The following is a 24882-nucleotide window of genomic DNA, read 5'->3' on the forward strand; positions in this document are numbered from 1 at the left end:
CGTGCCCCCTGGGGGGCACCGGGATTGGTCCCTCTGCGACCGACCCAGACCTCCCCCCTGCCGGGCCCGGCTGAGGGGTCAGAGCCGGAGCGCGGCGCGTGTAAGACAGCCAATCATAAATGGGTGCGCTATGGTAACCAATGGCCGACCAGCACCGCCCACGGAAAACCAATCAGCGTGCTTTCAGCTTCTCCAGGCCCCGCCCCCACGCGGAGACCGCGAAAACGCGCCCGGCGGCGGGAAGCGGGGCTCTGTGGGCGGGGCCTCGCCGCTGCGCAGCCAATGGGGAGGGCGGATACCCGACGGGCCCGATCCTGATTCCGGTTCCGCTTGTGATTCCGGTTCGGTCTAGGTGCGGGTTTGGTGCCGGCCCGGGTCCCCCCGTCGTCGCCGTCATGGAGCCGGCCGAGGCGGAGTTCCTGGCCGAGAAGGAGCTGGTGACGATCGTGCCCAACTTCAGCCTCGACCGGATCCACCTCATCGGGGTCGGCGGGGCCGGGGGTGGGAGGACAGGTCCCGGGGGCTTGGGGGCCAAGGGCTGGGGGGCTTGGCGGCTTGGGGACAGGCCCCGGGGGCTTGGGGGGGGAAAGGGCTGGGGGGCCTTGTGGGCTGGGACCTTGGGGACTTGGCCTGGAGGTCAGGGGCTCTAGGAGATAAAGGGAAGAGCCTAGGGGGCTTGGGGACAGCGGCTGGGGGTCCGGGGGTCTAGGGCAGGGCATTAAGGGCAGGGCCTAGGGGGCTTGTGGGGCAGGGGTTGGGAGTCAGGAGCTGGGGGGCTCGGGGGACAGGGCCTAGGGAGATCGAGGACAGGGTCTGGGGGGCTTATGGGCAGGAGTAGGGGGCATTGGGTCTGGGGGATTGGGGTTGAGGGGTGGGAGCTGGGGAGTTTGGGGATGGGCTGGGGAGCATGGGGAAGGAGCTGGAGGGATTGGGGCCCTGGTGTGATAGGGGAGTGAAGGGATTGGAGGGGACAGGGCAGCACCCCGGGAGGTTTGGGAGGGGGCAGTGCTGTCTCCCACCTCTCTAGTGCCTTCACCCCTTGCACCCGAGGGCTGGGGTGTGGGGTGACCGGCTGCCCCGGGTGCTGAGCCCCCAGCTCTGGCCGCGGGTGCCAGGATCTGCCGTGCTGCTGGTGCGAGCCGTGCTCTGCTGCCACACGCCTCTGAAAGCGGCTCGGCCTGAGGCCGGGGGCTAAGTTTCCAGGAGAAATGTAATGTCTGGCTATAACATCTGTGAAATGCTTGGAAATAGAAAATGCACTGGAAACGTTAGTTAAAAGTCTGAGAGCAAGAATTACAGAAGCAAATCCAGAGGCTATTTGACTCATGCTTTTCAAAATCCTCTGGAAACTCGTGCTCTCTCGAGACGGCTGAGGCCAAATTAGCAGAGGAGTATTGCGATGTCCTAGCCCTCACTTCTGCCTTACTCTCATCTTCAATTTGTCTTCCAGGGAGATCTGGGTCCCTTCAATCCCGGCTTGCCAGTGGAAGTGCCTGTCTGGTTAGCCATTAATCTGAAGCAGAGGCAGAAGTGTCGGCTGATTCCTCCAGAATGGATGGATGTTGGTAAGGACGGTGTCTTCAGCCCGGGGCTTCAGTGAGCGCAGCGGTAACCCAAAATAAAAAAAAAAAAATCTCTCGTTTTCACTAGCAGTGGGAAACTTAATTCAACAAACACAAACTAACTCTGATGTTCCACCACTGGTATTCTTTGTATTTACAGAGGATGTAATCTTCCCAGTTAAATTGGGTATTTAACATCTCTTCCTCTGGTAAGGGTTAGGTTGAATCCCCAGCCCTGACACTCATCTTCAGCAGTGGTCACTGGTCCTTCTGAGCAGCGCTTACATCTCTCGCAAGGCTTGTTCAGAAAGAGCTTTGGGGACCTCGGGTGATGCTCTGTGAGGAGGGAGACCTTGGAGAGCATACATGTGTGTTAATCACCAGTTCATTCACTCCAGGAAATCATTTTCCTTGCGGGCATTGGAAATGGGAGGTTGTCTCACTCTCTAAAAAGTGAGAATTTTGGCATCCTCCCTTTTGTCGTCTCAAGGGAAACTGGGAAAGAGAAGAAGCTAGTGGAGCTGCGGTAAGAGGAAGACCTGCGCCAACTTATTCACTCAAGGGCACAAACACCAACTAGCGCAAGTGCTTCATGGGTGAAGGGACTGTCTCCTGACAGGCGATCAGTTTGGGAATCAAGCTGGTGTAGATCCAGCCTCCCGGCACGGTGTGCTAAGTGTGGCTTTGATGTCCCTCTCAGCATCCTTGTGCGCTTCGTTGCAGAAACCTTTTTCTGTCTGCACATTGATTCAAGCTAAAATATAGAGTTGGTCCTACAGAAATAGCGTGTGGGTTTTCCTGGGGGGTAAAAATGTGCCTTGGAGCATTGAAGGTCTGGCAATGCCTGACCGTTTGTGGTTGTATTTTAGAAAAACTGGAGGAAATCCGGGACCAGGAACGTAAAGAGGACACCTTTACTCCGATGCCCAGTCCCTATTATATGGAACTCACAAAGCTGCTGTTAAACTAGTAAGTAGGAAATGTATTGTAACAGTTTCCGCTCGAGTACATGCTTGCATAGACAATTTTTCAAGCTGTCGTTGGCAGCAACCCCAGAGGGCGGTGGGAAAGTGAGAGTTAATGGAGTTTTATTTCACAGTGTGCCAAGATCTCGTTGCAGCAGTTTTCTCATGGTCACTTTGCATTTCAGTAACTTGGGGATATGCTTGTTCTGCGGCCTGGTAATTGGGGCTGTGCCGCTTTATTGAGCGGCAACTAAGTGTAGAGGCCTTGAGGATCAGTGACATATTCCATGGCTGCAATCTGTTCAGCAGCCTAAACCCCCCAGGCTTCTTGCTTGGCTCTCCTTCAGGAGGAAAGCTCCTCTTTCCTCGGCCTGAGAAGCAGGAGACCAGGGATATTCTGAGTCTGAACTCCTGCCTGCTGAGGCATTTCACTTGTAAAATGTGCTGGCTGGTATTTTGCTCTGCGCGGACTCTTCTGACTTTAAGCCCTCGATTATGGCAGGGTGGTCATTTAAGCACTGGCTTTTCCTCTGGAGATGATGCTCTTGGCATGCGGCTCCTTCCCTCATGCTAGAATAACCCTGAAGCTCTGTCCGTGTGAATTGATCTGATCTCTCGAGGTCCTTACGGCAGCGCTGAATTGCCTTAATGGGAGGATGTGGCACAACTCGTACAGTCCTTTCAACTTAATACTCTCTGATAGAGCCACGAGAGCAGAGAGCCAGGGCTCTAATCACTGCTGAGTCCTTTCAATTCCCAGGCTGCCTGTGACTTTGGCCAGGTTATTGGCCCTCCGTGTACCTCGTACCAGCTGGGCAATTAAAGAGCAGAAGGATTCTAGTGAGAACCAGATGCTGCATCAGAGCTGAGCATTCCTGGGTAAATAAACTATCCCAAAAATCCCAGGAGCAGAAGTACCAGGCTGGATTTTAATGTTGAGTTGCAGGTTTTTTTTCTCTGTAGCAAACTGCTCTGCTTATGCCTCAGAGGGCTGAAGAACTGCCAACATTACTTACACCGGTGACATAACGTACGAGTCCCTTGCAGCCTGTACTGATCCTCTCTCTCCTCCTCCAGCGCCTCAGACAACATCCCCAAAGCCGACGAGATTCGAACGCTGGTGAAGGATACCTGGGACACCCGGATAGCCAAGCTGCGGCTGTCTGCGGACAGCTTCGTCAGGCAGCAGGAGGCTCACGCCAAGGTGCGGCGGGGATGCGCGGGGAGAGGTTTGCCAGCTCTGTGCTGGGAGGATTCCAGATGCCGTGCGATTGTGTGGGCTTGTGACTGATGAGAGCTGCTCCTGAAAATGCTGGTTGGGGCATGTTTTTCCTAGGCTGTGGGCACGTCAGTTGGGAACTAAAGCCATATGCTGAAACCTCGCTTTATGGGCTGGTTGCAGCTCCCCATGCGTTATGGAAATAGTGCTCTTGTGGCTCGTGTGCTTCTCCTGACTGGGGGTGGCAGCTGGGCTGGTCCCTTGGGGTGTCACCAAAGGCAAAGCGTGGGCTGCAGAGCTGCTTTCTGAGTTCCTTGTCCTCTGCTGTGGCGGGGCTGTTTGCCCAGATTCTGCTATTTTCTCTTTTAGCTGGATAACTTAACCTTGATGGAGATCAACACGACCGGGACATTCCTTACTCAAGCCTTAGATCACATGTACAAGCTCCGGACTAACCTTCAGCCTGGCGAGAGTGCCCACTCCCAGGATTTCTGAGGTACTAGCCAGGCCAGCCCTCAAACCTCCCAGGAGCGGGAGCAGGCTCCGCTTCTCGCCCCTGGACCTTCATCCGGCCAGCTTCCACCTCCCTGCAGAGATCTCCCGAAGCCACCCGAGCCTCGTCTTCCCCTCGGCCGCATGCTGCGGGCAGGCAGGGGTTCCCCTTCTTCTCGGGGGAGAGAGCAGGCAGCCTGGCAGCCGGATGGGATTCGCTCCAGAGCTGCCGATGGCACAGGAGCATCCCTGTACGGTAGCTCCTATGCGCTCCCTCTTCGCAGAGGTGAGCCTCTCGTGGGTTCGGAGATCTGCGTGGTGCAGGCGGAAGCTTGCCAGCGCTAGGCTGCTGTCTAATGATGTCAGGCCTGGAGAGAGTGGGTGTACTTCATAGAGGGAACTTCTGAGGGCAGCACAGGCCACACACTGGCTTGAAAGCAATAAATTTCTAGGCGGTGCTTCGCCATGAATTTTCTCAGAGCCTTGGAAAGAGGGAAGATGTGCCGGCAATGAGAGGTGTCTGCTACTCTGCTGGGGAGATCAGCTGGGAAGCAGATCCATCTGCTCTTTGGAGAAGGACAAAAGAAAATGGCTTTCCCTCTCCAAAGCCAGGCTGTCTTGTAATATCATACGTCTGACTTCCTATTTTATCTGAAACTCTGTGTATAAAAAAAAAAAAATTAAAAAAAAATAAAATTGCAGCTGAGTGAAACAGCGTCAAATTAGTCCCTGTGTCTTGTCGCATGCTGTGCATCAAGCGTACATGGGTTAAACAATGCTTGGAAAAACCCACAGCTCTCCTCCTTTGGCTCCGTCCCCGTTCCCCTGCGGCAGACCGACAGGCAAGGGCAGGATCCTCGCCGGCGTCAGGCTGCGGCGATGGCAGATGTAATTATTACGGGCGAGGGGGAAATGCGGGCTCGAACCCAACGACAGCAAGCGCTGCCCTTCCCCGAGCTTCTGGGCCAGACCCTGCCCGGCCTCGGCTCCGGCAAAGGGCTCCGGCAGGGTGAGGGTGGCAGGAGCAGCCGCCGGCGAGGCTGGGGGCTGCTCGCAGCAGGGCCGCTTCCCCATCGCCAGTGGGGGAGAAAGAATCCTTTGCCATCATTGTGGAAGAGTTTATTATTATTATTTTTATGTTTTCAGAAATTACAGCAATATATTCATAAATACCTAATGACTACATTCAACAAATAATATATTACATTACAATTAATTCAAACAAGTACACTTTGAACATGTTTAGGGGTTTTTTTTCTCCTTTTTGGGGATGTTTTTGTTTGTTTTCTTTCACAGGATCTGAACGGCCCTCGGTGGGCTCTGCCTTGCCCTTCCCTCCTCGCAGCCCTCCCGAGGCTCTGGCGCAGCTGCTGGAGCGATTCTGCATGGGGTACGTACAGCCACGACCGCTCCCCGTGGCCCCGGGGGGAACAATTCTGAGCAATCGGTCCAAAATAACGCGATTACGGGCTGGTGAGGGGAAAAACCTTGGCACAGGAGCCGCTACGAAGCGAGGCTACACCCCAGCCAGGCTCCTGCCCGCGGCCTTGTCGCAGCACGGCGACAGCAAGGGATAAATTGCTGATGATTTTCCATCTCCGGCTTCTTCCCCCCACCCCCAGCACAGGGGAAGGGGGGAAAAAAAAAAAAAAGCAAGTCGAGCAGCGAGTGTATTTTGCCGTGTTAAAATTCATTGTGAAGCCCGGAGTTGGCAGCAGTTAGGCCAGAGGCTGGCGATGCAACTGGGGATTTAAAAAAGATTAAACTAATTTCTGTCACAAGGGCATTTTGCTTTTTTTTTTTTCTTTTTTTTTTTTTTTTGGTGAAGCCAATGGGAGCCCAGGGAGCGGCGGGGTGGGGGGGGGTTAATGCTTTCTTTGCGAGTGCAACAAGGGGATTTAAAGCAGAAAGCAGAGGTCACCTTTTCCCGTAGACGTGAGCTTGTCTCGTGACGAATTAAGAAAAAAATAATTAAAAAATAAAATAAAATAAAATAAAAGCCTCCCCGGGGAGTTGAGGCGTGCGATGATGAGAAAGCGGCTAAAAAGGGCACCGCGCGGTGCCAAGCCTGAACCTGCCGCCCCGGCCCGGCGCTGCTGTCGTGCTTCGCCGCGGCGCTGCCGGCAGCGGGCACGAGGTACGGGCAGGAAGAGCTCGGCCCGGCTTGTCCCCGTTGGTGCCACCAAGCCGCGGACCCCGTGGGCGAACCCTGTCTCCCCTTGCCCAAACTGCCTCCCCGCTGATTGTCTCGGCGTTTTGGGGGGGGACGAGGACACCCCGGTGCCACCCACCCTCAAACCCTCCAGCCCTCTCGGCGCAAATCACTTTGTATTTTTAATTCGGCAGACGGAGCCCGCGCGAGGCTGAGAGACCACCCGGCGCCGTGATACCCGCAACTGCCCAGCTGGACCAGAAAAAGACCCAGAAACCAAAGAAAAAGGGTAAAACCCCCCCCAAAACCAGGAGGGATAGGGTGGTAGAAGTGCTCAGCTCTGGGTTCCCGAGGGACTGGTGGTGGGACAGCACCTGCCCTGCTGGAAAAGGGGGTTTATTTTTCCTGTTTTTAAATTCTTTTAAAACACTTCAATATCTTTTCTGTCCTGACCAGCAGCAGTACAAACACTAAAAGCAAGTTAATCCTTTTGCCAAAAAAGAAAGAAAATAAAAGGGGGGAGGGAGAAGGGCGGGGGGAAGGAAAAAAAAAAAAAAGCAAAAAAAAAAAGCAGAAACATATTAAAAAAAAGGCAAGCTTTTTATAACAATAATTAAAGTAATAAAAACATACAAAACTTTTTTTTTTTTAATATATATACACAGTACAAGGCTGAAGCACCTTTTTTTGACTCTGAAATCGTGAAACCAGGGTGACTGGCTCTGACAAGGTAACCCCGCCGGGGCCCACCGCCGGCGCGTGTCTGTGCCCCTTCCCCGCCAAACAGGAACAAAAAGGTACCTTCAACCAGTTTATTGACTTTATTGTTTTATAGCGAAGTGCATTTCCAGTGGAAAGCCCCAGGGTGAAGGGGAGGCTCCCGGTGCCGTGCCGGGGAAGCGGGGGCTCGGTGGCTGCTGGCCGGCCGTCCCGCACCCGGCCCCACGGGGCTCCTCCGGCCTTAGTGTTGTCGGTGGAGTCATTTGTAATTTAAAAAAAAAAAAAAAAAAAAAACAACAAAAACCCAAAAATTGAGCGCTATAAAGTGTGGGTGGGTGGAGGGGGGGCCGCAGCACCCTGTCCCCCGGCGAGGAGAGCCCGAGCTGGGCTGGCGGTCGCTTGCAGGGGGCCGGCGGCGCGGGAGGGGACGGGACGGGGTCTGCTCGCCGTCGGGTGGGCTCCCGCCGACTCCCGTGCTCCTTTGCTTCATGCATGGCACATTCTCCGTTTATTTTTTTTTTTTATTATTATTTTTTTTAATTTTATTTTTTTAGCTTCAAACCTCCCAGTGAAAAATATTAAATATTCAAGGTAATAAAATAGATTATTATTTCTAGACTATATGTTCGGCTTAGCCCAAGGAGCGTCACCTGGGATACCCCTTGAAATAACCCCTAGACCACTGCATCGCGGGCAAGGCAAGGCACTTCCGCAGGTGATCCAGCTCGGCTTGCAGGCGCTCGCGCTCCGAGACCATCTTCTGCTTCTGGGTCCTTAATTCCTGCGGGCGGCCAAGGGGAGAAGGCACGGTCAGGGCAGGCAGCGGGGACGGGATCCCTCCCGGGGGCGGGGGGGTGTGGGTGGGGGGTGCCGCGCTCACCGCCATGCTGTGCGAAAGCTGCTCTGCCGTCAGGCTCAGGCTGTAGTGCTGAGCCTCCAGCCGCCGGCACTGGCTCTGCAGCACTTGGCGCTCCAGGTTTTGTTCTGCGAGGCCCAAAGGAGACTCGGGGTAAGCGCCCGCTCGCGGTGCCGCCGCTGCCGATGCCGGCCCCCCCAGGACGCCGGCCCCCCCCCGGTGCCTCCCACAGCCCAGAGTATCCCCGGCGCTGCCTGTGGGCAACCCCCAGGTCCCGCTGGGAGGAGGCTGGGCAGCCCCGAATACGTGGATTTTTCACGTATACATCGATTTTCACCAGCGCCTGTTGCTTTCGCGCTGCTCCTGCAGTGCCGGGGTGCCAGCGGTGCTTCCCCGGCCCGTCCCAGCCGGAGCCGCAGCCGCCTGGTCAGGGCACGGGCTGGTTTCACCCAGGGGAAACTGAGGCACAAAGTGGGGGTTTACCCCCCCCCGCCATCCCCTACCTTCTATATGTTCCTGGTAAGCTTCAAAAATTGCCTCGATCCCTTGCCACTTGGGCCTGGGGTACTCCTCCTCCTCCTCTTCCTCCTCCTCCTCCTCTTCCTCCTCGGAGGCCGAGTCGCGGGGCAGCGGGGGCAGCGCCCGGTGGGGCAGCGGCCCCTCGGCCGTGCCGTTGTGCGGGGGGGCAGCTAGGCGGCTGGACGCCTGCAGCTCGGGGATGTTGTAGTGGATGGAGGCGTCGAGTTTGTGGTTCTGCTCCGCCGTCCCCCCTGCGGGCACCCAGCGTCAGCCCCCTGCCCGCCCCACGCGTCCCCCACCCCAGTGCTGCCCTCCCCGAGGCTGCATCGAGGAAGACGCTCCCCTCAAGGGATTCGCTCCCCTCCCTCCCCAGGCCCTTTTTGGGGGGCTGCAGCATCTTCTGTGGGTTTTCATCACCCCCTGTGCGCTGGGGTAACTTTATTTGCCCTCCTCACTGAAACGAGTGAGTTTTGGGGGGGGGACGGAGTATTATCCCAGCGCCTTATTTTTTAGCTTCATCGATGAGCTCCTGGGATGCTCCAGCAATGAGGCTGCTCATATCCCCGGCGGGGGGGGTGGGGAAGGGGGATGCCTCCTGCCTGTAACCCCTGCCCACCCCACAGGGATGCTATCCCGGGGGTTCCCGGCTCGCTCCCCCCATCCCCGCCGTTACCTTTGTGCTTCTGCAACGCCTTCTGGGTGGACTGCAGCACCGACTCGTGGAACTGGTGGGCGAACTCCTCGGCGATGAAGGGCTCCCAGGGCTTGCTCTTGCCGTTCATGCTGTGGGACAGCGGCACCGGGATGTCCTTGGGGAGGGGACCCCTGACGTAGCTGAGGATGCTCAGCGCCTTCTTCCCGGGGTGCCCGTCGCTCAGCCGGGGCTTCTCTGCCGGTGCGGTGGCCAACTCCTTAGCCCTGGGTAGCTCCTGGGGTCGCAGCTGGTCTAACCTGCCGGGCTCTGCCGTCTTCTGCGCCTCCGGCACGGAGATGGCGATGCCCACGGGTTTATCCGGATCCAGCAGGAGCGGTGGCACCGGCGGCTCTGGGCAGGGGAGGAGCAGAGTCAGCTGCTGTCGGGGCTCCGTGTGCCCCGCAAAGCAAGGCCGTGCCCCCGTCCCGCCGGGCAGGGGATGCTCCCGGCCAGCCGAGAGCCAGGGAAGGACCGGGGTCGCTTACCAGCAGCGGGGCCGCTGGGGCTGTCCCGTGGGGAGCTCTTCACCACCACGGCCACCGGCGTGGTCTTCTGCTTCATGGCCTGGAGCATCTCCACCAGCTTCTCCTTGTCTGTGGCATGGGAAGCTGAGGTTTAGTGTAGCCTCTGCTCAGCAGAGCAAGCGCATGGCCCCAGGCGGGACCCCTCCACAGGGCAGTGGGGACCCCCCGCGCCGGGGCCGGCCCCGAGGGTGCACGGGGCATGGCTGTTACCTTTCCTCTTCTCGGCGCTGATGTGCGTGAGGTTGAAGATAGTGAGGAAGCGCTTCTTCTCCTCGAAGTTGGGGCTGTTGTTCATCTCGTCGGGGCTGTAGCGGGTGGAGAGCGGGAGGCGCGGGGAGGGCGTGCGGCGCTTGTTCTGCACCGTCGGCGGCGAGGGGCTCCTCTCCCGCAGCATCCGCCGGCGTTTGCGCCGCTTCTGGCTCAGCAATTCCTCCTTCTGCTGCTGCGTCGTGAGGCCGAAGAGCTGCAGGAACTCCAGCTTCTGGGGTGTCGAGGGGGAGAGCAGAGCAGGGTCACCCCCAGACCAGTCGCCATCCCTGTCCTCATCCCCATCCCTATCTCTATCTTCATCCCCATCCCTACCTCCACCCTCATCCTCATCCCCATCCCTGACCCCTGGTGCCTCTGCAGCCGGCTGGGGACGGCGGCTGCCCTGCGGCACTGGGAGCGGGTGCCCAAGGAGGGGCTGCTCCCCAAGGAGGGGCTGCTCCCCCGGGGACGGGGGGACGAGACGGCCAGCGCCGGCTGTACCTCGGAGGACGTGTCCAGCTTCAGCGGGGGCTGCTCGGCCACGCAGCGGAGATGGGCCCGCACCTCCTCCTCGTCGCTGTCGTCGCAGGAGTCGTCCAGGTCGTAATAGTAACCTGGGGATGGGGAGAGGCTGGTGTGAGACTGGGGAGACTGTGGGGACCTTGTGGGGCTCGGCAGGGCGCAGTGGGTGGGATGCTGGGGGAGGGAGCGCTGGGGTCCCGATGTGGGTCCCAGTGGGGCGGGGATGTAACCCAAGGGAGCGCTGTCCCCCCTCCACCAGCTGTGGGACCCGGGGGGGCATCGCCCACCCCCGTGTCCCCCCTTAGCATCTCTTTGGGACGGGTGTCAGGGGCTCAACAGGCGGGTTAATGCGGCGTGGCCGGGGGGGAGGCTGCGGCTGAGGCCCCCATCCCTGCTGGAGGGGGGACGGCAACGCCCGCCCGCCCCAAGCGCTCCGTCTCCTCCCCACCACTCTTCTTACCCTGCTCGCGCAGTCCCATGAATATTTAAAGCCTGCTTATTAGCCTCAGTTCATCATTTATTAATTGGGCATGTCTAGAGCGCAGGATTTACCGAGCCGCTCGGCTCGCGGGAGCGTTCGCATCGCGGGCTGCCGGCACCCCCGGAGACCCACCGGCTGCCCCCAGCACCGCCAGGTCCCGGTGCCGGTGGTGGCGGGGGGGGTCCCTGGCGCGGTGCAAACCCGGCACCTCACCTTTCTCCCGGGCCTCCCGCCGCCGGCGCTCCTCCAGGTCGAGTTTGCTGACCAGCCTGCGGTGCTGCTGCACGAACTCGTCGTAGATGTACATGGGGTCCTGGGCGCGGGGCGGGGGGGGCCGGTAGGGCGAGCTGGGCTTGGTGGCCTCAGCGAAGGGGGCGGCCGGGGGTCTTTGCTGGCTCAGGATGCTCTGCGTGGACTTCTCCAGCTCGGCTAGGAAGGGGGCGTGGGTGAAGCCCCCATGCTCCGGGGCGCCGGGCTCCCGTCCTGGGGGGTATTTCTCCAGAGCATCCCTCTTCCTCGCCCCCTCCTCCAGCTTCTCGGGGCAGAAGACCCTCTCCACCTTCACCAGTGGGATGCCCTGACGGCTGGGCTCGAAGGGGGCCGGGTGGCCATGGAGGGCGTGGGGCTCGGGGAGGCGGCGGGGAGGGTCGGGGGGGCTCTCCATCAGCGAGACGGGGTTCCAGAGGGACGTGGTGATGGGGTGGTGCTGGGGCTTGGGGAAATGAGCGGCGGGGGCCCGCCGAAGTGCTGCCCCGGCTCCCGGCTGCTCGGCTCGTGGCGGCTCAATCCTGACCTGCGAGGAGAGGACGGGAGAGGTGAGCGGCCAGCACCACCACCGGAGAGCCGGGGCTCTTCTGGGGGAGAAACGTGCCGGTTAGGGCCACCTGGAGGGCTCTGTGCCTGTGGGGCTGCCACGCTCGTCCCCTCCTGTGCCACCGCCCTGAGGGCCGGAGGGGCAGAGTTAAGGCTGCTCCCGGGCGAGTTGAGCAGGGATGTGGCTGCGTCCCTGGGGAGCCGGGCAGGGGACCCCACCCCAGCTGCCCACCCCGGGGACAGGAGAGCCACCGGTGTGGCACAGCCCCGCTCTCCCCCCGGCAAGGGCAGCGCCCCGGTGCAACCCTCCTCCGACAGCCGGGGATGGAGCCAGCCCGTGAGCGGGATAAATATTTCATGCGCCCAAGCTGTGCATTTAACGCTTTTCCGCTCCAGTGCCCCAGGCCGCCGTGCGCGGAGCAGCGAGCTCAGCTCGGCGCCGCCGGCCGCTGCCCCGGCGCCGTGTCCCCACCGGCGGGAAGCATCGCCTGCCCTGCCGGGGATCGGTCCCTCTCCCTCCCCGCGGGATGTGGCCGGCCTTGGGACGGGGATGGAGACGAGGATGAGGATGGCGATGGGGATAGAAGATGGAGATGGGGCTGGATGAGGATGAGGATGGGGGCAGGGGTGGGGTGTCCGCCAGCTGCAGGTGGTTCGGGGTGACCTTGCTCTCTCCTCTCCAGTTCGAGGCAGGAGGAGCAGAAGGGGACGAGAGGCTGCGGCGGGCGCTCGCCTTTGTGCCGCCCCACGATCTGCTCCTTATTATCCTCAACGAGCCATGCTAATCCCCTGGATACCCAAAAATAACAAAGGGAGCCGGCAGCAGAGCCGGCTGGATGAGCCCACGCTGCTTAAGCACTCAGCAGTGGGGGTGAGCAAGCCCCTGTCAATCAGGGGGTGCAGGAACACTCCTCTGCCCCCCCCACCCCCCCAAAACACGGCACCCCGCTGTCTGGGTCCGCTGCGTGGCAGGGAGCCGCAATTAGCGGCGCCGGGTGCCCGGGCAGCACCTGGCCACTCGCCGCTGGCCCCCGGCCACCTCCCGGGCTCATCGCCTGCCGCCGCACAGATGTCGGGCACCGGCAACGCCCGGCGCTGCCAGCGCAGCCGGCCCGGCTGGCACCGTGCGACGGGGACCTGCTGGCGCCAGCCAAGCACGGCAGCTTCTGCTCGCGGGGATGCGCAGGGAGCGAGGGGCACGGGACGCCGGCGACCTAACGGGGGGGCTAGAGCCGGCTACCGGGGGGTGTGCAGCCGCAGGGAAAATCCTATAGATGTTACAGCAGGGACGGCTGAGGGGCGAGGAGATGCAATTAGGGGGAAGCTGCACGCCCGGAGTGGGGCTGGCAGCGTCCCTACCTGGGGTGCTCTGGCCGATGCTCGGGCTCAGGCTGGCTCGGGGCGCGCCCCATGTCAAGGTGCTGCTCTAGCACTTGCTGCCGAAACTCTGAGACTTGGGACTGCCGATCTTCCTTCTCCTGGCGCAGCCGGCGCTGCCGGGCCAGCCACTTCTCCTCCTCGTTGGTGCGGTGGATGAGCAGCGCCGTGGCCGCGCTGCTCCCCGGCAGCGGGAACACGTTGTGGTTGGGGATGAGGCTGGGCACGGGGTGGTGGGAGGCCGGCGGTGGGTGCAGCGGGTGCTGCATGGGCTTCGGCGTCGGCAGCACCGAGTCCTTGAGTTTCTCTGGGGTAGAAAACGGGTGCCGGAGAGTCAGGATACAGAAAGAGGGGGGCTACCTGCAGCCACCATTGGCTATCAGGATGTTTTGGGGGTCCCCCCCACGCAGCCCTGCGGGCGGGAGGCACCCGGAGCCGCGGGGCAGCCGGCAGCCAGAGCCCGGTGCTCCCCTGCCCACGCGGCACTGGGCGGCTGCCCGCTCGCTGCCAGCCCAGCTGCCAGGCGTGCCGCGGCACCGGGCGCGCTGCCGCCCTGGACCGAGTCAGATGGCGCAGGCACCGCGCCGCCTCTCCGAGAGCCGCGGCAGCTGGGCTTCTGGCAAAGCGAGCTGGCAGCCGGCAGAGCCCGGCGCCATCCCGAGCCACCTCCCGGGGCCACCGACCCCTCGGCTTTGCCATCTGGAGCAGAAAGGGGCCTGTGGCAAGCTGCGCCAAAGGCGGCAGCCCCCCCAGTGTCACCCGTGGGGACGTTACCTGGTCTGCCGGGTGCCAGTGGCTCCACCGGCTTGCCCCGCTCCTCGGCCGGGTGCCCCCGCAGCCCGTGCAGCTCGGCCACGGGGAGGAAGGGCCCCTCCATGGCTTTCACCATGCTCAGCTCCTTCTCCCGGGCACGCTCCCGCTGCCTCTCCAGCTCCCGCTCCCGCTCCTTCTCCCGCTCTCGCTCCAGCTCCTTCTCGCGTTCCCGCTCCCGCTCCCGCTCCTTCTCCCGCTCCCGGTCGGCTTCTCGCTCCCGCTCCTTCTCCCGCTCCCGCTCCCTCTGCCGCAGCTCCTCGTCCATCTGCAGCCTGCAAAGAAAAGCCAAAAAAAAAAAAAAAACCAACAATCCCCCAAACGACCCCCAGAAGCCTGTTAGCGTCCCCTGGGGTGCCCTGTCCGCCCCCCCAGCCATCGTACCCCCCGTACCTCTCGGCGGCGAGGCTGGAGATGCGCTCGGACTGCAGGGCGGAGAGGGAGGAGTGTGAGAGCTCGGGGGGGTACCGTACCCCCGAGAGGTGCAGGTGCATGGCCGAGGGGTGCAGGGGTGGCAGCGAGCCCGGCGCCGGCAGCGGGTAGAAGGGGGACCGCAGTGCCGACAGGCAGTACGACTCGTCCATCCTGGGGAGACGGGGATGCTCAGCGGGATGCGCCGCTCGGGCGGGGAAAGAAACCCCCAATTCCCCCCGCCGGGAGCGACCCCAGGCTGGATGGGGGCTGCCTTCTGCTGGGAGAGGGGTTTGGGGAGCCCCAAAACGTCCTCAGTGCAGCCCAACCGTCCTCCTCGGATCAGGCTCCCACCTCCCCAGCCCCCAAGACTCATCCTCCGGCCACCGGCATCCCCCGGGGACCCCCAGGCCCACCTGAAGGCGGGGTGCGGGAAGGGGTGATGGGTCAGGTAGCTGGGGTGGTAGTAAGCGGCGGCGGCCGGATCCAGGCCGAGGGGCGGCAGGGAGGACATGCGGAGGTCCTCGGCGGTGTGGTAGGGGCGGAAGCTGCGCAGGTAATCCTCGGTGACGGCGCTGGGAGGCACCACGTGGTGGACCGGCCGCTGCAGGCTGGGGGAGCAGGGAGACGGTCACCATCCCGCCCGGTCCCCCCGGGGAGATGTCACCCCCCGGGGATGCTCGGTGGCACCTGACCTCGCAGGGGACCCCCGCATCCTGCAACCCCCCCCCCCGCCCCATCCATCGCCGTCGGACTCACTTGAGAGGCGGGAAGCGGGAGTCCTGGACCACGGAGCTGGGGGGCAGCCCAAAGGAGTAGGGTGTCCCCAGGAGGTGGGAGGGGACGGCGGGGCCCCCCGCTTTCTCCTGCGCGAGGGGGGGCTCCGAGATGAGGCGCTCGCGGCCGCCGCCGCCGCTGCCGCCTCGCGACCCTGCTTCTTGCTGGAAGGGCAAAGAGGCAGAAACGCCGAGCTGGGCGTTAGGAGACGGCAGGGACCCCACAAAGGACGGGGGGTCCCTGCTGTCTTCCCACCCTGAGACCTCCGGCGGGTCCCCGGCGTGCCCGTGGGGTCCCCGGCTGGCACCGGTACCCGAGGGAGGGTGCGTCCGCCGGAGCATCCTCCCGCACCCAGGCTGTCGAAGGGCAGGCCGGAGGGTCTGGGGGGGCTACGCTGGGGGGCACCGGCGGGAAAAGGGGTGCTGAAGCCAGGGCAGCGCCGATGGCAGGACACACATTACTTGCCTGGAGATTTACGGGCTGCTTTGTTCTCCAGAGCTATTAATCATCTGGGGAGGATACAGACACGGCCGGTGGAAATCCAGCAGGCCTTTGATAGTGGTCGTAAAACCGGGGGTCAGCCCGGCACCCCCCCGGCCCCACAGCCAGGCCGGCATCAGCACCCCCATCCCGCCGCGGGCCCTCCATCAGCTCCCCATCCCCGGCGCCGGGATGAAGGACGCTCCCTCCTGGCGCCCGCGCCGGCTGGGCAGGGACCCCCTGCGCACGGGGGGCGGATGCCTCGGGGTGACGAGGGACCCCGCAGGGTCTGGCAATTAGGGGGGTGACCTCCAGCAAGGCGAGGCTGGGTTTAAAAATTATTATTTTTCATCGCACCTTCTCCATTTAGCGGCTAGAGGAGGAGGATGGCGGCATTCCCCCCCGCCGCGCATCCCCTCCCCATCCAGTCCCGGCCCCCAGACCCTCTGGGGCAGGTTGTAGGTCCCCGGCCGTCGGGGACGGTCCCAAGGTCACCACGGCCGGCACAAAGGGCGGCGGCGGCGGCCCCCACCGCCTCCGCCGCTTGCATTAAGGCTTATTGTGCGTGCCAGGCTCTGCTCTAATTACCTCCCCGTCTTGGGGCGTCACGCTGCGAGCACGGCTCTGCCAGACAATAACCCGCGCTCGGTTAACCCCCGTGCCGCGGGGGTCACTGGGGAGGGGGCGACACGGCGGGACAGGGGGGTGGGGAGCACCCAGACACCCCACGCACCCCTCCGAGCACCGGGGGATCGCGGTTAATTTATTTTTCTCCCCCCGCCCTCGGCGTTTCTCATCCCCTCCCATCGCCTCTCCGCTTTGTGGTTTAATTAGTCTTTCCAAGTGGCATAATCCCCCCGGGAATCTGCTTGTAGCGTGCAGAGGAGAGGAGAACCACTAACGATGCTTCTTAATTAGCCGCTCCCCCTCCCACCCCTTCTTCCTTGCCTCCCCTCTGGATGGCAGCTCGGGGACGGCGGCAGCCCGGGGACGTGGCGGGAAGGAGAAAAGGGACAAAAATGGGGGGCAGCCCCATGGTCCCCCGGGAGCAGCGCGGCTCCTGGCACCTTGGAGCACAGTTGGGACGATCAGTGCCGTGCATGGCATCCCACAGCCTCCACCTTTCTTTTGCGGGGCGGGGGCAGACACCCCCAAAGCATAGCCATACCTGTCTGCCCTCGCTCCTCCAGACCCCGTTGACCGTCTTGGTGGGGGCGATGGTGACGACGGGCGGCGTGCTGGGCACGCTGTGCCCCCCGGGGGGCACGATGATGGGGCCCATGGGGCCGCGCTTGGGCGTGCTGGCGGGCGAGCTGTGGTTGGTGGCTGGCGAGGAGACCGGCGACGACTCGCTGCTTATTGAGGACCCTGAAAAATGAAAAGAAGCAGGGAAAAAGGTTAACCAGCTGCAACCGCCCTCCGAACGAGCTGAAGCCATCCCCGGTGGGATGCCCTGCTGCAGGGACCAGGGATGGGGCGCGGGGACGCACGCAGGGCATGGCTGCTCCGTCTGCCCCAGGCTGGACCCCCATCCTCCCATTCCAGGGGGGTCCCGGGGCTCCCTGTCCCAAGGGAGGTCCCCCCCGGTGCTCAAAGGCTTCGCCCCACACGGTGGGATCTAATAGGGACCGCCAACGCCCCCCCGGCACCCATAAAGCCCTTTACGGGCGCAGCCCTGCCCGCGCCCCGGCGCGAGCGACACCGATGCGTCGCCAACCTCAGGCGGCCGCGTCTTCTCAAGCCGAACCCGCGGACTCCTTAACACATCCGCAAAAGGCACCGTGCGCAAGCCGGGGCGCTCGGAGACGTCGGGATGAGGGAGTCGCTCCCCCGTAACCCTTGGGGAAGGCTTTGGCTTTATTTGCATAATACAGCTGTATTTTAAATTATACCCACCCCGGGGATGCTGGCGGTATTTGCAAGGGAAAAATGAAAATGGAATTAAAGCGAAGAGTGCGACGTGGGTAGAAAAGCAGAGCTGGAGCAGAAACACAAATTCAACGTTAACTAGGGCACACGGCACCCGGCGTCTGCTCCGCGGCACGCCGCCCGCTCCTAAAACCCACCCAGGCAGCCTGGGGGGCTCCTACCCCCCAAAACCCTGCTCCCATCAGCCCGGAGTCTGGGCTGAGGGAAGGTTTCCGACATGCTAGCAGGGACTGGCTACTGGCCACCAAGGGGTGGCCGGTGGCCACCACAGGATGCCAGCTGAGAGGTGACGGTGCTGCCCACCCCAGCACTGAGCCCTGCACCAAGAGAGGCCTCGTCTCCCCCGAGCATGCAAGCCAGCTTCCCTGAGTGTGCAAGCCAGCTCCTTGCCCTGTAAGTGTAAAAACTGGCTCCCCGAGCGTGCAAGCCAGCTCCTTGCCTTGAAAGCGTGCAAGCCAGCTCCCCGAGCGTGCAAGCCAGCACCTTGCCTTGAGCGTGCAAGCCAGCTCCCCTGAGCGTGCAAGCCAGCTCCTTGCCTTGAAAGCGTGCAAGCCAGCTCCTCAAGTGTGCAAGCCAGCTCCTTGCCTTGCAAGTGTGCAAACCGGCTCCCCTGAGCGTGCAAGCCAGCTCCTTGCCTGTAAGTGTAAAAACTGACTCCCCTGAGCGTGCAAGCCAGCCCCTTGCCCTGCAAGCGTGCAAGCCAGCTCCCCTGAGTGTGCAAGGTGTCCCCTTGCCCTTGGAGCGTGCAAATCGGCTCCCCTGAGCGTGCAAGCACGCGAGCCACCTCCATCCCCTCCAAACACCCCTCGCACTCCCCGCCACACGTACCCCCAGCGCCGAGGTAAAACCAGGAGGGAGCCGGGACGCGGCGGAGCCGGGAATGCCGCCGGGAGGCAGGAGCGTCCCCGGGAAGGATGCTGGTCGGGGCGGAGAGGCCAAGCGGAGCGGCGCGCTGCCGGCCGCCCCGCCTTATTAATTATTCCCGAGTCGCTCCGAATCGCTTTCATTTCAAGAGCCGCAAGAGTCGGGGGAAGAGAAAGGCTGCCCGCGACAAAGGAGGCTGCCGATACGGATTTGACACCCACTGAAGTCTATCTTGTCAGCGCAAGGCCAACAACAATTAGCAGCCTAATCCCCTCTGAGCTGGGAAGCCATTACTCACCACGCGATAGCGTTAACAATCAATACCATCACAATGAGCCCGGCAATTAATGAAGCTAAAGTCTTACTTCAGAACCTTAATTCTCGCTGTGTGGCTTTAAACGGGAGGGTTTGTGATCGTTATAATTAACTGGTGGTATTCAGCCAGGAGTTAGTCAATGAAACTAATCTGGATTGGAGATGACAAGAGGCACAGTGTGATGGTGTCACCTTTGTTTTCTGACCTCCCGCTTTCCGCTCGGCGATAGCAGATTAGCAGCCCAGGCTGACAGGCAAATGTAATTAACAGCTGAGACCCTGAAGGAGGAAGCGGCGGGGGGGAAAGAAACGAGAGGCGGGGGCAGAAATGAAAACCCACCCTGCAGACAGCCCTGGGTAGGACAGGAGGCAGGAGCCCCCCCGCTCCATGGGGCTTTGCCGGGATGGGGTCGGTCGGGATGAGCCCCGGCGGACGGGGATGCATCCCTCCGGAAAGTCCGGCTGCGGTACCGCCGGCAGCGCCCGCGGCAGCAAACCTGTCGCCGGTCCGTAAAGGTGGGAAAAAAGCCGGCAAACCCGGTTCGACCTGGTCGGCGTCACCCCATCGGCTCTGCCGGCCACAGCGGAGCGTCTCGTGTTGTGGGAAGGGAAGCGGGGTGAGGATTTGGGGGCAAAGTGGTTCATTTCCCAGGGGGAGAAACCACGGCGCGGCAAGAAACCCCCTTCCTGACATGATCCAAGCCCACCCCCATTAAAAACCTCCGGGATGAGCCACTTCAGGCAGCCAGATGGGCGAGGACAGGGGGTTTTTTTTGCGAACCATACAGTAATTAAGGGGAAATCCAAAGGGAACGCGGCTGCTTCTCTCCAGCACCATGAAATCAATGCCAAACCCGCTGATGTCCCTTCGGATGGGCTGAGAGGGGCAGCAGGGCCAGAAATGCAAAATAATCCCCCAACCCCAACCGACCGCCCCGAAGGAAGCAGACGGGCTCTGGAGGAGGCAGCCGGGGAGAGCCTGGAGCTTGCAGCGAGGCCGAAGCATCACCGCGACCTGGTCCCCTCGGCGCCACGGGGACCCGGCGTCCCCGGGCGCTTCCTCGGCAGCAGCCGACGCCGGAGGCGTCGCGTCGTGGCCGTGCCGGGGCATTTTGCGGCTAGCGAGGGGCTGCGAGGAGGGTCTTGCAGATGGTGCTTGCAAAATGGACCTTCCAAAAAGGGGTCTCTGCGAAAGGGTCTTCTAAAACGGGTCTTCCAAAAAGGGCCTTGCAAAGGGTTGGGCGTCATTTGGCAATGACCCACCGGGGGAAATACCAGGGATAAAAACGTTTTCGTTGCAAAATGATGATGCCAGCAGTCTCCTGGTGAAATGCTTGCCAGCCCGCCCTGGGGACAGGCCTTCCCTCTGTGCATGCGGGACAGCCCCCCAGGACACGCTCCCCACGGCGGCAGGGACTTCGGGGTGCTCCGGCACGGCGCCAGCAGCTCGCGCTCCCCGTCGTGAGCGGCACCCCGACACCCGAGCAGAGAGGGAGGGTGTGATGGAGGAGGCGGTGGCCGGGCCACTGCAGGGTGACGAGCGTCAGGGACATCCCAGGGGCACCCAAATTTGCCGTTTAGCCCGCAATTCCGCTGGGGAATGGACAGATTTGAGGAGCCTCCAAAAAAACCCAGCATTTCAGTGAAGCGTGGTGGGAGGGAGCGGGGCTGGGGGGGCAGGGAGGGACAGGTCCCCCCGCGCTGCGCTCTCCCAGACTTTCTCCTGGGGTATGGTGAGTGATACGGCATTTGGATTACTCCGGCTGAATTGAATTTCTAAACTGCCCCCTCGAGACACGACGCCGGGGAAAGACATTAGCTCGGGAAATGGCGAGAAAATGCCGTCCGCCGGCTCCCGGGTGGCGGGGAAAGGCACTGATGCTCAGCGTCCCCCTCAGTCCTCGTCCCCATCCCCGCCATCGTCCCCTACCTCTGGGCTCCTCGGCTTGCTTGGCGAGCTTGCGGAGAGCGGCGGCGAAGCTGGAGGAAGGTGCTGCCTGGACGGACAAAGTGCTGCTGGCTGCCGGGCTGCCATTGGGGACGATGGAGCCGTTGAGCGGCGAGGGGGTGAGGGGGCTGACGGTGGCGGTGGTGCGGGTGGCAGTGGAGAGCATTCCTAGCGACGGCGACTTCGGCTCATGGCTCATGCCTGCGAACAAGAGCAGCCCTGCGTTAGACGGGGACGGAAGCGGGGAGAGCGGATCCCCAAATCCCACCCCCCCCCCGGGAGCAGACCCATCAGGACAAGTAAGACCTTCCCCCTGGTTCACCAAACCCACCCCAAAACGCACCCGCAGATCATGCGACCGTGGGGAAGCGAGCAGGCGGCCGTCAGCCCCGCACGCTTACGGGGCGGCAGCTTATCTAACGAAGCGAGCGCGCCCGGGCTGCTCGCCCACGGAAAACAAGGCGACGTGGGGCCCCGCAGCTGCCGCCGGGGTCCCACGGCCCCCCTGATCCCGCAGGCTGGGCCGCTCCCAAATAATGGCATGGGGCGGGGGGCTCGGCGAGAAGGGAGAGGGTGTTTCGGGGGGACGTGGGGACTTCAGCGTCCTGACGGAGGTGACGGGGAGGGGGGCAGCCCCCTGACTGGCGTGGTGCTGCCAACAAGCAAAGCACCACCACTGCGCCCCTAATTGCCACTACTGCACCCCCAAATCCCTGCCACCGCACCCTCAGATCCCCAATATTGCATCCCTGGGTCCGCAGCATTGCACCCCCCAGTCCCCACCACTGCACCCTCGAATATCCAATACTGCACCCGCCCGCCGCCATCACTGCGCCCCCAAATCCCCGCCATTGCACCTTCAATCCCCGCTGTGGCACCTTCAAATCGCCACCACCGCACCCTCAAATTCCCCACATCGCACCCCTAGCCCCCCCCAGTTCGTACCCAAGCCCCCGCCTTGAAATCCTCACCACAGCGGCCCCACTGCACCCCCAAATCCCCACCACAGCACCCCGAGCTCTCCACCACTGCACCCCCAAATCCCCACCATGGCACCCCCACGTCCCCATCGTTGCACCTCAAAGCACAGAGGTGCTATAGGGCACGGTGGCCCCTAAGGGTGGGGGTTCGGGTGCAGCCCACCCTGTGCCCCCCCCCAGCTGTCACAGCTCCAGGGCTCTCCACCTCCCAAAACAGCAACCGCTGATGTCAGGGTCCTTAAAATAGACTTCCCAACGAGCAGCTTCATTAACACCAGCCTAAAATTAGCCCCGCTCCCAACTGGGCAGGCGGGCGGGGGGGCGAGGGGCAGCCCCCCCCAGCTCCCAGCAGGGCCGGAGACAGTTCGAGGGGCACCGGCGATGCCGGAGACCCCGGAGCATCCCGCGGCAGAGGGTGGCCGGGCAGAGCGGCGGGAGCGGGGCCGGGGGGGGCCGCAAGTGCCACTCAGCGTTGATTAATCTTTGCCCCCCGGCCCCAGGAGAGGCGGCCGGCGCGGCGGCGCGCGCTCCCCTCTGCCCTCATTATACAAGCATTTATTAACTCCGGTGCTCTCAGCCATTGACTGCCGCCTTGTCGACACGCTCTGCTCATGTAAATTCATTACCAGAACAGCTGGGAAGCCAACCCGCCGCGCTGGCCGGCCGGGCCAGGGCACCCCCGGGCTTTGCAGCAGCCCAGGGACCCCCCGAGAAGCGTCTGGGTGCCCCCCTGGACGGTGGGGCACCCGGCTCTGCCTGCAGCGCCACGCGCCCATGCGCCGTCCCGAGGGGCTGCAGCACCCCGAGCCAGCCCGGCATCCCTGGGCTCTGCTCTGCAGCCCTAGGTATAGCCCCACGCGCCCCCGGGCACTGCCCCACATCCCCTAGGCACTGCCCCACATCCCCCAGGCACAGCCCTGCATCCCCCAGGCACAGCCCTGCATTCCCTAGGCACTGCCCCACATCCCCCAGGCACTGCCCTGCATCCCCCAGGCACTGCCCCACATCCCCCAGGCACTGCCCTGTGCCCCCCGGGCACTGCCCCACATCCCCCAGGCACAGCCCCACATCCCCCAGGCACAGCCCCGCATCCCCCAGGCACAGCCCCACACCCCCCAGGCACAGCCCCACACTCCCCAGGCACAGCCCCACATCCCCCAGGCACAGCCCCACACCCCCCAGGCACAGCCCCGCATCCCCCAGGCACAGCCCCGCATCCCCCAGGCACAGCCCCACACCCCCCAGGCACAGCCCCACACCCCCCAGGCACAGCCCTGCATCCCCCAGGTACTGCCCTGCGCCCCCCGGGCACAGCCCTGACCCCCCCCCGCCCTTTCCCGTGCCCCCCCCAGCTTCTCCCCAGCAGTTAACCCCAGCATAACGCCCCAGCCACAACCCAAGGCTGGAAACGCTTTGCTAACCAGCCGGTGGGGATTAGCACGCTCGCGCACGCTCGCGCACGCTCGCCGGGGCACGGGGGCTGGCGGCGGAGCATCACCCGTGTGATGCTCAGCTGATCTCGGTGGCCCCAAACGCCTCCCAACGAACTCATGATCCCGCCGGGATTTGCCGGGCGAGCGCAGGGCAGCTCCCAGCCAGCAGCTCGCCGGGAAGCGCGCGGGGAGCTCGCGCTCCTCCCAGGCCTGGCTCGCTAACGCGAGCTGTTCCGCTGCCCCAGTCAGGCTCCAAACCAGTTTTGCCGCTCCTGCCCGGTGATAAAATCGGCGCCTCCGCCCCGGCTGGGGCCCAGGCAGCGCCGCTCACCCGCCTTGCCCCGACGGAGGTGGCGTCCGTCTGTCCGGGCGTCCCTGGGCTGCTCCGCGGGACAACTGCCAGCTGGGGAAACTGAGGCACGCTGTGGCGGAGAGCAGGCCGGGCCCGAGCATCCGCGTGGGGACGGGGGTGTGGGACCACGCTGCGTCCCCCCGGCGTTCCGTCACCGGTGCGGCGTGGTGCCACTCACCTCTGCAGGTGCCGCTGTCCCCGCGGTCGCTGGGGACGCCGTGCCGCCCCACGGCGAGGTGGGGCCTCCCCCCCCCAGCTCTCGCCCTCCTCCTGCCCCTCCCCGGCTGCTTTTCCTGGCAGGCGGATCCGTGCGGAAAAACAGGTCAAGTTCGGAGCCTGGCAGCAGCCCGGGGTCACGCCAGCGGTTGCCTCAGCGGGGTGGGGAGCCGAACCCCGAAACGGGGCAGGGTGCCCCGCTGGTGCCCCCACCCCTCTGGGGTGCAGGGAGAGGGGCTGACGCCCCCCATGTACCTGCCCCGGGGCAGCGTTTGCTGCAGGCATTCCCCATGGGGCAGGACCCCAAACCCCCGGCTCCCGGTGGGGTGATGGGGGTGTCCCTGCCCCACGCCCCCCCCCCCCCGACCCCCCCGGTCCCGCGCATCCCCGGCGCAGGGCTGGGAGCTGGGAACGTGCCACCTCCTCTCCATCTGCTCCTGATGACGCTGGCGGGTTTTTTGGCAGCGGGAGCCTCCTCCGGCAGCGAGAGCAGAACCAGTCTGGCTGCCTGGTGGGGCCGGAGACAAATAAACACGCTGGCGGCCGCCGTGGGCAGCGCCGGGGCACGGAGGGGTTCCCAGCACCCCGAAACCCCGGGGTCCTTCCCAGAGGCGTGAGGGCAGGGGTCCCGGTACCGCCGCCGGCTGCCTTGCCCTGCCTCCCCGTCCCCGCTGCAGGCAGCTGCCGGGAAATGCGGCGCAGGCAGGTTTAGCACCTCGGTTTCGGTGCCCCCCCCCCCCAGGCACCTTGAAAGGCCCCTAATGAGCATGAAGTGCCCTTCAGAGCAGATTGCCATTGAACTCGACCTGCGCCAGCCGCCCGCTTTAAAAGCAGCTATTTTGAGCTCCCGGGCTCCCGAGCGCTGGAACTAATAATTTATTACCAAATACGATCAGGCAGCAGCTCCAGCCCCTGGCAAATGGAGCGGAAAAAACCCCAGCGCGGCGGGGAGGCCGGGGGAGCCGGGGGAGATGAGCATCCCGCATCCCGCATCCTCCCCCGGGACGGATCCGCGCCCACCGCGCGGGGCTCTGCTCCTCCGTGCTCCCTCCGGACGGATCCCCAAGGAATTTGGGGTGATGCTCTGCGGCACGAGGTCCCCTAGCCTCCCCGCCCCCGCCATAGCACCTCCGTTCCCGCTCGGGAGCCGCATCCAGCTGCACGCTCCGAGCGGGAACAGCTGCTTTTGCATGGATTTTCGATGCTAATGGCTTCGCATTGT

At 63.1% G+C, this 24882-nt stretch overlaps 2 protein-coding genes across 2 annotated transcripts; one reads left to right on the top strand and one right to left on the bottom strand.

Moving 5' to 3' along the window:
- Positions 1 to 395: 395 nt before the first annotated feature.
- On the top strand, positions 396 to 4241 carry GINS2 (GINS complex subunit 2; the record flags this gene model as incomplete). The annotated part of the gene is made up of 5 exons (XM_082005773.1): positions 396 to 485; positions 1451 to 1565; positions 2432 to 2531; positions 3605 to 3731; positions 4116 to 4241. The coding sequence occupies 5 exons, from the start codon at positions 396 to 398 to the stop codon at positions 4239 to 4241; spliced, it is 558 nt and encodes a 185-aa protein (XP_081861899.1).
- Positions 4242 to 6024: 1783 nt separating this feature from the next.
- Positions 6025 to 16920, bottom strand: GSE1 (Gse1 coiled-coil protein). Its single transcript, XM_082005657.1, is given in 15 exon segments — positions 6025 to 7891; positions 7991 to 8094; positions 8470 to 8736; positions 9159 to 9530; positions 9665 to 9772; positions 9914 to 10184; positions 10454 to 10566; positions 11169 to 11675; positions 11678 to 11748; positions 13128 to 13452; positions 13920 to 14230; positions 14349 to 14540; positions 14783 to 14977; positions 15126 to 15307; positions 16795 to 16920. Coding segments are annotated over 15 exon segments (3264 nt in total). The 5' UTR covers positions 16906 to 16920; the 3' UTR covers positions 6025 to 7756.
- Positions 16921 to 24882: the final 7962 nt, after the last annotated feature.

Source organism: Phaethon aethereus (assembly GCF_964289735.1).
Source record: "Phaethon aethereus genome assembly, chromosome: 13".
In the NCBI taxonomy this organism is placed as follows: Eukaryota; Metazoa; Chordata; class Aves; order Phaethontiformes; family Phaethontidae; genus Phaethon; species Phaethon aethereus.